The sequence below is a fragment of the Lagopus leucura genome, unplaced genomic scaffold (assembly GCF_019238085.1).
Source record: "Lagopus leucura isolate 7727_CA_CO unplaced genomic scaffold, USGS_WTPT01 Super-Scaffold_100002, whole genome shotgun sequence".
Taxonomy (NCBI): domain Eukaryota; kingdom Metazoa; phylum Chordata; class Aves; order Galliformes; family Phasianidae; genus Lagopus; species Lagopus leucura.
The window spans coordinates 12,773,181-12,786,725 of NW_024962263.1; the positions used below are offsets into that span (position 1 = coordinate 12,773,181).

General features: G+C 39.3%; 1 protein-coding gene across 1 annotated transcript in view; it reads right to left on the minus strand.

Moving 5' to 3' along the window:
• The window catches only part of PHLPP1 (PH domain and leucine rich repeat protein phosphatase 1), a 131,251-nt gene that overhangs the window by 28,577 nt on the left and 89,129 nt on the right, over positions 1 to 13,545 (minus strand). The window contains exons 5-8 of the mRNA XM_042868708.1: positions 4,928 to 5,074; positions 4,164 to 4,394; positions 2,020 to 2,222; positions 408 to 468 (exon numbers count right to left, since the gene is read on the minus strand). Coding sequence (XP_042724642.1) covers positions 408 to 468; positions 2,020 to 2,222; positions 4,164 to 4,394; positions 4,928 to 5,074 — 642 coding nt within the window. The remainder of the gene's footprint in view (positions 1 to 407; positions 469 to 2,019; positions 2,223 to 4,163; positions 4,395 to 4,927; positions 5,075 to 13,545) is intronic.

Genomic DNA, 13,545 nt, shown 5'->3' on the forward strand with positions numbered 1-13,545 from the left:
CTTAAAGACAAAAGCCAGTAGTGTAAAATAAGTGTACAAGATTGATTGCACACGCATTCACATATCCACTGCTTCAGTTAGCATACGCAGATGCAAAAGCAGGCAAACTGTATTTAAGCTCTTGCAGATTTTAAATTCACAAATAGGACCCTAAACACACATTACATCATCCTCAACAGTTTAGAAGAGCTTTAAAGCAGGCTAAAATCAAAAAGTTAAGAGGAAGCAGGGAACAGTTGTTAGGTTTTTTTTTCTACTGGACAACAACTGACTTTGAGCATCAGCTCTGTCGCATCTCAAGGTCCAATTCCTACCTCCACTTCAACTCTGTAAAACGCTCAATGTTCCTTCTCCATAAACTCAATTAATACGTATTTCACAAACCCAAGGAAAAAAAATACTCTTACCTAGAAATATCCATGTAAGTCAGGTAATTAGGAACTGGATACACATCAAGATGAACAAGTTCTAGGAGGAGAAAATAAACACAATACAGCTCTGCAATTTGCTGCTCTGTAAAAGGTACTTTAAGTATTGTTAGAACAATCAGATTTCAGATAATTCAGTAAGCTAAAAAAAGCTGCTACGGATCTGGTTGTTTTTTTTCCTCTATTATGTCTGAGTATGCTTGTTATATGAGGCTGTATTTGATATGACAGATGCCACATAATTCATCAGAGAAGAGAAAACAGGGAGTTAAAAATTTTCATAACAAAATCCACTATTGCCCCAGATTTGGAGCTTCTCTTCTGCCACATCTTCTGCAAGTTTGCCTGCTCTAGCCAAATAGCCTGTACTCTCTTTTTTCCCCCCACTGTCAGTACAGCCATGGATTCTTTGCTCTGAAACAGTAAGCTAAGGAATACTTCTGGAGTTCTCTGGGTTATGGCAAGACATAGCATTTTTCTATCCTTTACCCAAGAGTTTCTGGTTACAAGTAGTCGTATAAACTTTTCACAGCTCCTCAACTACAGCCAGCAGCATATTTTGATTGACTCTGTGTTTCATATCCTAAACTTTTAGGTAGTTGATGCTTAGCACGGATGTTGAAACAAAACCAGCAGGTGTTTAAGCTTATAAAAAAAATCCACTGACATGGATATAACAAACATCACTGTTCCTTCGGAGACAGACTTAAAACAAGGTAGCTGTGGGTGCAAAGAGAGGACAGCATCATGCTCTTCCTGCTGGCAATGTGACCAAACAAACAGTTGATAGCAAGATCCAGGCTAACTTGGGTTCTCAGCTCACACTGCATAGCACATGCTCAGATCATATTAAACCTTCCTTCGTTACAAATATCCTTACATGAATATTTAATGATAGCACAGTTCTGGATATCGTTAAGATGACAACCAAGCACTGCAGACTGTTCAGAAAATTCACAGTTGTCTGAGCTGGTGTTTTGTTTATTCCACACCAAACTACTCCAAACAATAAAAATAGTAGTGAAAATTGAGTGTTAAAGTAACACAGCAGCTTCTACAGAGAGATTAAACAAATCTTATTAATGAAACACCAGAAATATTCAACTAGAAAAGGCTATGTCATTTGTATTATAGAAAGCAAACAAAGTTACTCATGCTAGGTTTTATAGCTTTCCAGCAAGAGTAAGTAGCTAGAAGTAGTAGCAAAAATGTTTAGTTTGTCTCACAGACACTCATCAAAACTCGAAGTCCAGGGAGAAGCAATAAATTCCTTATTTACTTCATAAAGTACATAAATGACAGCTTCGAGACCCCTCCCTGATGACATAAAGAATTTTGGCCCAATTTCTAAGATTTCCATGGTTTTGAGAACTCCAAATCAGTGTTACAGTGCTATCTGGAAGCCAATTCTGAAGCTGAGTTGTCAGTAACATGACATAGCATACATGAAAATCTTTTATCCCAGAGCCATTTCAAGAGACTCCTGACTCCTCTCAATTATGTATATTATACTCCATAAGCGTCCCACAGAGAGCCAGGCACAAAAACCAGAAAGCAGATGACAACACAGCTGCCCTGGAAACACACTTACCATTTGAGGAAGCATACAGGGCTTTGAGAAAATATCCACTAATTTTCAGAGTTACCAGTTGATTTCTTTCACAGTGTAACACTTCAACGTTGTTAAATACTGTTGCATCCAGCTCTCCAAGTTTGTTGTCTCTGAGGTCCAACTGGGTCACGTGGTGGAGAAAGTCTATTTCATCAGCCTCCAATCTCCTAATTGAATTCAATCTTGCAGACAAAAAGCGAGATTAAATGTAGTTACATGAGAGGGTCCTGCTGACAAACCAATGCTCACTTCACCATCAGTTGCTCAGGATTAAATTAGCATACCTCAAGGTTCTAATGAGTTTTGATTTTTAAGTAAGTTTCTGTACCCTTGTGGGATTTCAAAAACAGGATGCATCAGCTCTATTGTTTTACCCATCATGACAAAGGAATGATGACACCAGGCTCCCTTCTGAAAACCACTGATAAAAAGCTCAATCTACGTGCTATTGTTATTGTGTCGTACTGTTACGTGTAATCGTAAAAATAAATGATTATCTGTGCCTGATAGTACAGAAAAGATAAAAACACAGGTGTACCACAGGCATCTCCTGGAAAGATGAGATCCTAGCAGACAAGAAGTCTGTAAGTATTCATGTCCCCTACTTTATTGAAAAGGCAAACTGGGATTCATGAATTCCCAGACTCGCTTGCCACTTCATCACGTTCCACACTGGGCAAATTCAGAGGCCTGAGAAGGGTGTCGGAAGAAAGCCAAGCAAAAACCCAAGACAAGTGGGTCTATCAGATAAAGAAAACAGCTGTTTATCACACCTTCACCGCAGTGCAGCTGCTGCCAACACTCAGGAAGTTGAAATTGAAGCAGTTTTACCTTGTAACAGCTATCTTTAGGATGGCAAAGCACTTCAAAGAGTTCAAATTCTCAGACCGGAACAGAACACTAAAACCAGTCCATCAACTTGTGTTGGCTCATTATTCCTCCCTGCTGAGCATGAAGGTACCTACCTATTGTTTTGCTGTAGTTCTTTGTTTCAGATCTGTACAACAGCTGCATGTTTTCAAAGTAACCTCACTTTTCCACTAAATGAAATTATGGAATAAGCCTCCTCCACCATCACAGGCTATTCTTTTCTGCTTCCATTTTACAAGGCAGTGTTTACTTCTGGTTTCAATGAAGCAAAGCACTGCACAGCACAGCAAGTACAGTTCACAAACATAACAGACAAAAAATAGCCAGGACAGCTTTACAAAGACCTTTGAGAAGTCATACCACTTATCTCAATCACTTACACTTTCACAAGATACAGCCTTCAACTACACTAAAGTGAATTGCACTGATTATTAAGTAGAAGACTTTAACAAAGGACAGGAGAAAGCGAATTAACAAAAAGTTAAAAGTTGTGTGATAGAGAGGTAACTTTTCATCATTTTATCTATTTTCTTGACATACTTATGCTGGCCTTTTCTTCATTTCAAAAGCTGCCAACTACAGAACAATACAGCACATTAAGTTTTAGCTTGAACAGTTAAATTTAACTAAGCAGTTCCAAAATCCATCACTATTTGGATATCATAGTAAAGGTTATGCATTATGCTCAGCTGCTTGCAAAATCTGGGTTCTCCCAAGACAATTAGAATGAGCAGCACACAAAAGCCATTTGTAATAAGGATCTTTTTAAGGAGGCATCAATAAAATACTATTACTTGTTGTGGACTAGGCTTTGTAACAGACTAAGAAACATGAAAGCATCTGTTTTCATCCACTCATTTTGACTTCCCTCTTCATCATCTTACGTATCTGTAAAGTTTCAGATAGAAGCTTTTTTTCGGATAAGAAACTACAATTTATATTATACTAATCCTGCACCAACTAGAACTGCAGGAGTCACCAGCAGCCCATGCACCATTTCATTTGATCTTTTGGTGTAAATATTCTAGTCCTTCAAAACTCACTATCCTAACTATTGATCCTAGGTGCGACCTCTTCATCAAAGAAAAAGCACTGAGTCCCTGCAAGTGCTGGGAGTTATGCAACTGTCAGAAACATGAACTAACACAACAGATTCATGCCCAGAGGTTATTATGACAACTAAATAAATTGTTTCAATACCACTAATTTAGATTCAACTTTGATTTTTTTTTCCTCCTTTTTCAAAAACCTACCTTAGGTCCACATGTTTAATATGAGGCATCCTTTTTAACACTTGCAAGTTGAGTGTATCCATACAGTTTCCTGACATACAGAGTTTGTCCATTGCAGTCAGCTTCTCTAATACTCCTGGAATGTCAGTGAATTCATTGAAGGACAGACTCACATAGCTGAGCTGATGCATATGCTCCAATTCATCAGGAAGGGACTGGAGAAAGTTACCATCCAGCAAAAATGTCTGCAAGCTATTACAGATGGGGGAGGGGAAGGGAGAGTGAAGAATGTGAGTGACCTGTTAAATCACATATCCTTACTATAAACATACAAGTCTGCTGTGGTTACAGTGAAATAAAATACACAAAGGGCAGAAGAAAAACCAAGGAACAATGGTTTAACATCTTCTACTACACAAGATACTACACAAGATACTGAACAATTAAAAGCCTTGGTAACTATGAAATTTAGGCCATGCTAGTAGACACGTTACATCTTCAAACACCTCCACGTATGTGATGACTGAAGCATGTAAGCAAGGCTTAAAGATTCTGTTCACCATGAAGGTGACCCTTGTGTTAAATACTGGGAACTGGTAGAGTTTCAGATACAAAGACAGCTTACTCTACTTGTAGCACAGAACTGCTTCAATATAGATCTTCAAGACAGTTTGCTCTGACACAACCCAGTTAGTTTATATTGCTTTTCATAGAAGATTATGTGCAGTTATGTTTGTTGTCTTTATTATAAGGCTGTGTACAGTAAGTTTTAAGAAAATACTTGCTTGTGCATCTCGCCTACAACTGCTGGAACACTTCTGAGGGCATTGCAGGACACGTTGAGCTCTGTCAGGGTTGGGATACTGCAAACTGCCAGTGGGAATTCTCCTAAATTATTATTGGAGAGGTTAAGGCTCTTCAACTTGGTGAATCTACAAAGAGATGAGGAAAGAAAACAAAACAAAAAGTAGTGGAGCGTAACACACACCAAGCTGCTTTGCAACAACTAACACAAAGTAAGCCTGGTTATTCAAATAAAAATTACATGTGCTTTTAGTTTATGTACTCAGAACAAGCATGGAAACTTCCAGGCACTCAAGTTCAGCACCATTTGCAAAAGATTCAGTCATGTTAAGCTAGTACGGAAAAATAGGTCCTCTTGAACAACATACTAAATGCATATAACACAGATCAGATCCCTGTAATCCATATAACATACTTCATTTCTGAAATGGTCTTCTGTGGTATCTGATCCTGTACTGAAGTGGTACTGTACTTCTCAACAGATTTTTTGATGCTAAGACAACCTCAGTGATGCTGGTTACAGGGTGCAGGAACCTCACTTACTTCAACACAGTTTTGTGGTTTGCTTCAGCCCAGCTCCATTCATGCAAATAGATGCTACTGCCTTTCAAACAAAGAATCTCATTATAATGGGTTGGTTTAAATAAAAAACGGGAAATAAAGCAAAACTAAAGTAGGACTTCTGTAGTGACAGACAAATTCTCAGAATTTTGATTAGGTGGTATCCATCAGGATGTAAAAGCTTGATCTCAAAATGTTGTCCTTGGTGTTTCACAAACTCAAAATCCCCTTGGTTTATCCAGTCAGCCACAGAAGCAACTTGCATGTGCTTGCCCTACTAAAAATGACCAAGAATGGGAAGAAAAAAAACACCAAAAGGAGGACTATTCAATTAGCCAGCACGCGTGTTCAGCAATGTTATTATATAGGTGCCTAACAAGCATTGGGAGGTATTCCGAAAGGCAAGTAAATGGATGAATGAAAAGATCTGCGTCAGAATCTGATACATGGGAGAAGTTTCTTTTCTGGCACAGTTTATTCTGGGATGTTTTATTTAAACTTAACTTTCCCTTTATTAACTCTCAAGCCCTTTATTTTGTGAGCAGGCTTTTTGTATTACAAGATAACAGAAGCAAAAATGCACCTACAAATCCCTTCATTTCAGATGGCAGTCATCACTGATAGTATGTGCCAATGCATCCATAGCCTCTGTGTTGGCCCAACACATTCTAATCTCAAAGCACTTCTGCCCCAATTAGAAAACAAGAACAGAAAATGCACTGAGCATTAAGCCACTTATAAATCTTTAACATAAGACGACCCTTAAAAAAACCTTGCCAGCTGTCACAATTAACTGATACACAACTTCAGTATTATCTAAAAATCAAACCCAAGTCACTGAAAAAAAAAAAAAAAAAAAAAAATCAACAAGAAAACACAAATAGTGCCTTCATTAGCACACGTCAAAGGGGTTGTGGATTTTTACCCCAAGAGACAAACTAAATACACTTAATATTTACAATTGTTTCCAACAGGCACTGGAATGCTGTGCCACCTATTGGTATTTTGGTACGAAGATGGAGACAAGAAAGAAGGAAAACTCATGGCCAGAACTAGCACAGACTTTGAACACTCCATGCTATGCTGGAGGCAGAAGTAGTTTGGAACAGAGTTAGATGGAGAATAAATGAAATCTTGCAATGAAATTACTGCTGCAGGGAAAAGAAATGCTACCGTGCAGAAACAATGACTAATGCATCTCTGGAGGGAGAATGGTAAAAATAAAAAAGAGTGCTAGGTAAGCCAGCTGATGCTAATATGGGCTGTTAGCCATACACACACAAAAATAAATGAAATACCTTCCTATTCTATTTTAGAGGAAGGGCTAAAAAATCTTGAACCTAAAAACTAACACCCACTATCCTGCATTTATCGTGAAGATTATTGCAGTCTTAGGTCAAAGATAGAAAGCCACCCCTCAATTCTGAGGCAATTCTGTGGTGCGACAGCTGCCCCCCAGCTTCCTCAAAGTCATCTACAAATACAAGTGCCAGTGACTATGGAAAAAACATTTCCAATGAGTTTTCCAGTATTTAGGTGTGCAAAAGTAGTGACGGAGACAGGAAGTCAGTAACTAAAAGCTGACAGAGAAGCTTCAAAATGCAAACATTCCAACTTTCAAGTCAACCACGAAAAATAATTAACTCATTTAATAATCAGCACGTAGGCTACATGCTTTGTGCTACTCTGGAGTCTCAGGAACTTCCAAGGCTTTTGCCCATCAGCCAAGTGAAAACTGCAATTTACTAGAAGACTCCAAACACAATCTTAAGATAAAATTACAGAAGATCAAGTTGTTACACAGAGAAAAGAGGATTTGAGGTGGGGAAGTGGAAAAGGAGGAAGCTAAAAATACATGTTTACATCAAGTAGCTTCAAGGCAGGGTTCAACTTAAATGTTTTTCTGCAGGCATTCTCTTGTGGAAAATCACCCCAGGTCCATGGGAAAAAAAAATTAAATCTGTGTTTTATCATCACTATCCTAAGGTATGTTTTAATATTAAGGGTCTTCAGTGACTTAATTTGTCTGAATTTTACTGAAGTTCCAGTTAATCTAATTACTAAGGACATGAATTGTACTGGTCAACTGGTCTATATAACACGTAAGAAACGATGAGTAGCACCTCCAATACTGAATACATACAAACCAAAGATACACACACAAGTTTATGCCAAATAAACCACAAAAGAAAGCTTACTGTTAAATTGTACTTAAAGTTGGAAGACAAATACTTTAAATATGTTCATCTGCAACATGCTGAAGTCACAATTCTTATGGAGCAGTGTCAATTACAATAAGCAGCAACTTGTGCCCAAAATAAGTCTGCCTCTCATCTCTGATCATTCACACACCAAGCTATCCATGCTATCCACAAAAGGATGAGTGCACTCCTGTTATGGAGTGCTGCCATCAACACATTTGAAATGCTGAATTGTTTACAGCGCTTCTCATATCAAGACAGTTACAGTCAGTAGCATCAGCAGCATCTATAGCATGGCTATAAATCACAAATGAGAAAAGTATTTTAGACTTCATTTTTCTGTTGCTGCCGAGTTTACACAACGTTGGGCTTCAAGCATTCTAAAGAATGTTTTCTCACCCCCAAATCTTTATTGCTAACAGAAGCTGGGGAACACATTGATGTTGCCCTCACAGTGTAACAGGAAAGAAGAAAACACTGCTCATTTGATGTATGACAGCATAATAACCTCACATTAAGTCAGTATAAATGCTTTCCTTCCTTTTCTTCTACCCTCCCAGGTTCTAGGGTACATTATCCCTTAAAAAAAGTCAAACTGAAGAACAACGTTGCTCGACATGGTGTGCTCGCTTAGCACAGTTGGCTTTCCATTGTAATGACCAGCACAGAGATACTCATCTGGCCAAAAACAGTCCTATTTTAAGCTAGAGCAAAATGTTCATGTGTCAGCTCTTGCTTTTAAACACACAACATGACTGAACGCTAATTGCCATAATTGAGCAAAAAAGCATACTTAATCCTGAAGCTGCCACTTCAGGAGCGGTATTAATTTGACATATGCAAAATGAGGAGAGGGGCTAACAAGAATAGGTCATACCATGGCAAAGCAAGGAGCTGACACACCTTCACATTCACAAATGAGTTCAAATTCACAGCCACTTGATGTGCACCATGGAATTTCCATTACATGGTACAGTACTTGTCTTTCAGATTGCTTGGAGTAGGGGTAAGTATATTCAAGATAGCCATACACCATGTCTGGAACACAACCAAAAAGCCTGGCCTAACAAAGCCAGATTCAGCTTACTCTTTACCAAAAGCACTTGTGATGTTTTACTACACACTCAACAGAATACATGGCTTACAAAGAGACTCAGACTAAGTTAAACAATTGTTTTCTGAATACTATCTCCAGTATATTTGGTTTATCTGATTGTGCTCTGTGGTTGCAGGTGACCATCACTTCAAGCAGCCACACTGCTGACCCTCAGCTCCAGCATCATTTGCTAGCAGAACTATGAAGGTGGAAACTCACATGCCAGAAGTACCTGCTACTTTAGCCACTAACTTAATCACAATAAACTGTCCATTTTTCTATCATTTTGCAGTTACATCTATTCATCCATCCATAGTGTATCACCTAAAGGAGCAGCCGGCCTAGTGTCAGAAATTCTTCAGAGCATCTGCATTTACAGGGAGGCGAGTAGCTGTAAGAGCCTTAAATAAGTCAGACAATTAAAGTAAACTATTTCAGCCTTCTTGCCCTGCTAAGTTTGTCAAAAAAGGCTGAATAAGGGCAGACGGGTTCTGCAGCAGCTATGGAAATTCACTTGGATGCCGCAGGTGAAGGCTTTGCCTAGATGAGGTCAATGGCAACACTCCAAGTTTGAGTACAGAAGAGTTTTCCACAGATGACAGCAGACAGCAGGAAGGAGGAACTCTGTTTTGCTGGACAAGACTCCCGTTCATCCAGCAGCCAAGTAACTGATGTCACACCATGCAGAACCAGCTGGAATAAAGTCATCTCAGGCAAGGGGATCAGTTACACAGTTTGGGAAAAGACAGTTTGGTCAAGTCAGAAGAAACTTGAACAAATTCACCATTACTTATCAAATTCCCCATCAGTTGAATGAATAAATGAAAACACAGTTGTGCCTGAATTTTCATGTCCTTCCTTTTTCTTAAACCCCACAGGGAAGAGGAGAAAGAAAAAAAAATAAACAACAAATATATCTGCAGTTTTGGTATTTTTATTACCCTTTATGCCAACGTGCCAGACAGTCATCCTGACATTTCTCCCCTCTCCTTCCATTTAATAATATAAAAGAGGCAACAATTCTGGCATGCAGACTTGAGTCTATATGCCAAAATTAATTGGTAGATTGCCTTAAAGAGACTGCACTGCAGGAATAACCTTAAATCCAGGCAGTTATTTTTCAAAATAGAATCACAGATGTTAAGCCAAATTTGGACCAACTTCAAGACAACAATAAAGCTCTTACTCTATTACAAAGCTGGTAAGACAACCATAAAGACTGGAAAAACAAAGTTGGTTTTGTTAGCGGACATAATACAAACCTGCATTACTGTACTTTGTAGTTCCCAATTTTTTGCACATACCTAGAGCACACTGCTTCATTAGAGGGAAAAGACTATCCTTTCTAGAGAAAGAACAAAATTCCTAGAAAAGTGAAAATGTATTCTCCTCCACACTGGAAATGTATACTTGAAATGCAAAAACATGAACTGGGGGGGTGGGTTTCCCAGATGAACATGATGACAGATCATTCAGAAACATCTACTTCTTAAGGCTGAACTGAAGCGTGTACACAAATAAATAGTTTTTAGGGCAGCCCTTCAGAGTACTGTCAATCTGTACAGCATTCTTTGTGCAACAGATGCACATTGAAACTCACGACAAGAAAAGCCTCACTTTGGAAGCCGTATTGAAAAGCAATAGACAAGTCAGATTAGTACACTGCAGCCATGGCTGGATTCCATACCACTTAGAGAGATACAACCACTTTTAGCTTAACAGTTCCACTAAATTAACAACTACGATTTATATATTTGCAATACATTATTTTTAAAAAGGTGATTTTACAGCATGCTTGTTTGTCGCATCTATTTTTAATCCTACCACTAATAAGGAGTTCACTGCTTCCAGACTAAAAGCTGCTACCTTTCCATTGGAAGCCAGGAGGAATTTCAGAAACACTTGCATGAATATCCAAAGTCCTTTAGCCTTCTCATACATCATGGAATCAACTTGAAATTACTGCCACTAGCACAGAACGATTCCAGTTGAGCAGACAGATAATTTCTTAACAGGTTCTGGGAAAAATACCAACTGATCTTGAGATAAAAATCCATATAATCACTTATTAACAACCACAGTCAGAATAACTGTTCTTCAGATAAAACCATCAAGCATTGTTGTCTTTATTGTTAAAGCAAACTTTGTGACTTACTGCATTTTCTCCCCCCTCAAAGCTTTTTGTTTACTTGCTCCCCTTACATCAGCCCTGCAGCATGACAGGATTAAAGATCCACATACAACTTCCTCTTCAGTATTGACAAGCAAACAGTGTTTCCAATGCAAACAGGCTTTTTTTCCCCTCCCAATTGCATTGACTGAAACAATTACATATAAAATGTGCCTAGCCCACTGAAACAGAGCAACAGTAAATAAAGGTTTATTCATTTACTTCACACCTCTCCAAAAACATTAATCCCAAATTGTATGCAGTTCAAGAAAAAAGTTGTGAAGTTCGATTGTAGACAAGGGGAAAGAAGTCTGGGAACAGTGTACAGAAGTCTCGACTTTATGGTATATTTTAACCATCAACTGACATTAAAACAGTGCAAATTGTAGAATTTGTGACAAGACAACAGAATGTCTTCAGTCGTTCCATCTGTGGCGTATAGTGGCTAAGACCCCCAAAGGGCTTTAGGGCTTATTCTGACTACAAGGATATTCATAGAATGGTTTGTGTCAGAAGAGACTTTTAAGATCCTCTCATTCCAACCCCTTGCTATAGGCAGGGACGCCTCCCTCTAGACCAGGTTGCTCAAAGCCCCATTCAGCCTGGCCTTGAACACCTTCAGTGAGGGAGAATCCACAACCTTGCTGGGCCAAACGTTCCAGTGTCTCATCACTCTCACAGCAAAGAATTTCTTCCTAATATCTAGGCTAAGTCTGTCCAAATCTACCCTCTTCCAGTTTAAAGCCATTTCTCCTCATCCTGCTGCTACATACCCTCATAAAAGGCCCCTCTCAAGCTTTCCTATAGGCCCCCTTCAGGTACTGGAAGGCCTCTCTAGAGTTCTCTCTACTTCAGGCTGAAGAGACCCAACTTTCTCAGCCTGTACCCACAGGGGAGCTGCTCCAGCCCTCTTATCATCTTTGTGACCCTCCTCTGAACCCACTCCAACAGCTCAATTTCCTTCTTGTGCTGGGGGTTCCAGAACTGGATGCAGTATTCCAAGAGGGGTCTCACGAGAGCAGAGGAGAGGAGCAGGATCACCTCCCTCGATCTGCTGGCCACGCTTCTCTTAATGTGACCCAGGATACAGCTGGCCATCTGGGCTGCAAGTGCACATTGCCTGCTCACGTTGAGTCTTTCATCAACCAACACCCCCCAGATCCTTCTCCTCAGGGCTGCTCTCAAACCAGTCTCTGCACAGCCCATCTCTGTGCTTGGAATTGCTCCACCCCATGAACAGGACCCTGCACTCGGCCTTGTTGCGCTTCATGAGGTTGGCATGGGCCCACCTCTCAAAGCCTGCCCGGGTCCCTCTGGACGGCATCCCTTCCCTCTACCATGTCAACCGCACCGCTCAGCTTGGCGTCATCTGCAAACCTGCTGAGGATGCACTCTATCTCACTGTCCATGTTGCTTACAAAGATGCTAAGTAGTACCAGTCCCAACATCAATCCCTGAGGAATGTAATTTGTCACCAGTCTCTACTTGAACAACCGACCACAACTGAGCATGACCATCCACTCAATTCTTTATCCAGTGAGTAGTCGATCCATCAAATCTGTTTTTCTCCAATTTGATGACTAGGATGTCATCTAGGACACTTCACACGCTATCACAAAATGTCTTTAAGTACTTCCAATTAGGGAATTTCTCAACTATAAAATTCCTCCTATCCACCCTATGCTAAAATCCACCCCGTTTTCATTAAAAAAAAACCCAAACCTAATGTAAGGGAGAACAAGCATGAAAATAAGTTGTGTTAATCTTCAGAGATGTGTTTTCAGACTGCCTACTTTCACATGCATGAAATATGCTCAGTTAAAAAGATACAGACAACTGTAAGTACTTTCCAACATTCAGACAGTGCAGATACACAAGTTCACACCATCTCACTACTATAACTAAATCCCTTCTTAGACTACTCACAAGGTAACTGAAAAGCTACTGTTTTCCTCTGTCTTTGGTATACCTTTTGTTTTGAGATTCCGCATCCGCGCACATTTATTAAATGATCATCCAGAACGACTCATGAAGAAAAACAGCAAACAGCAAGAGCTGCTAATAGCAGGACGAGTTTTCTTAAGACTGACTTGTTAATGAGATTCTATTAAAAATGGGACCAGGAAGGCTAGGTACATAAATGCCAATGCATTATGCTCACAACATCTAAGCACATGAATATTTCTGGAGCTTTAAATACTTCTGGGCTTGATTCACTGGTTTTGTGTCTCGTGTGTGGCTGCAACTGTAGCTAAGAATTTATTATAAAAACCAAAAGTGCCAAATAAGAACAGATTTTCTAGTTGTTTTGCAGTAATTTGAAGGAACATGAGTGAACAAAAATGACTTTTGGTTTATCCAATCAACTTCTAACTCATATAGCCCCCAGAAGTTTTGAAATTTTTATTAAATTGGATGATGAAAAATAAGTCATACAACTGGCAATAACCTGTCAACTTCTCCAAATTCCCCTTATGTAAAATCTCAAAGACTTTTACTCTCGCAACTGAAATCTTTCCCACATTAGTGATGAAAATCGTAATCATTTACTAATGCTGACTTTCTGCAAAA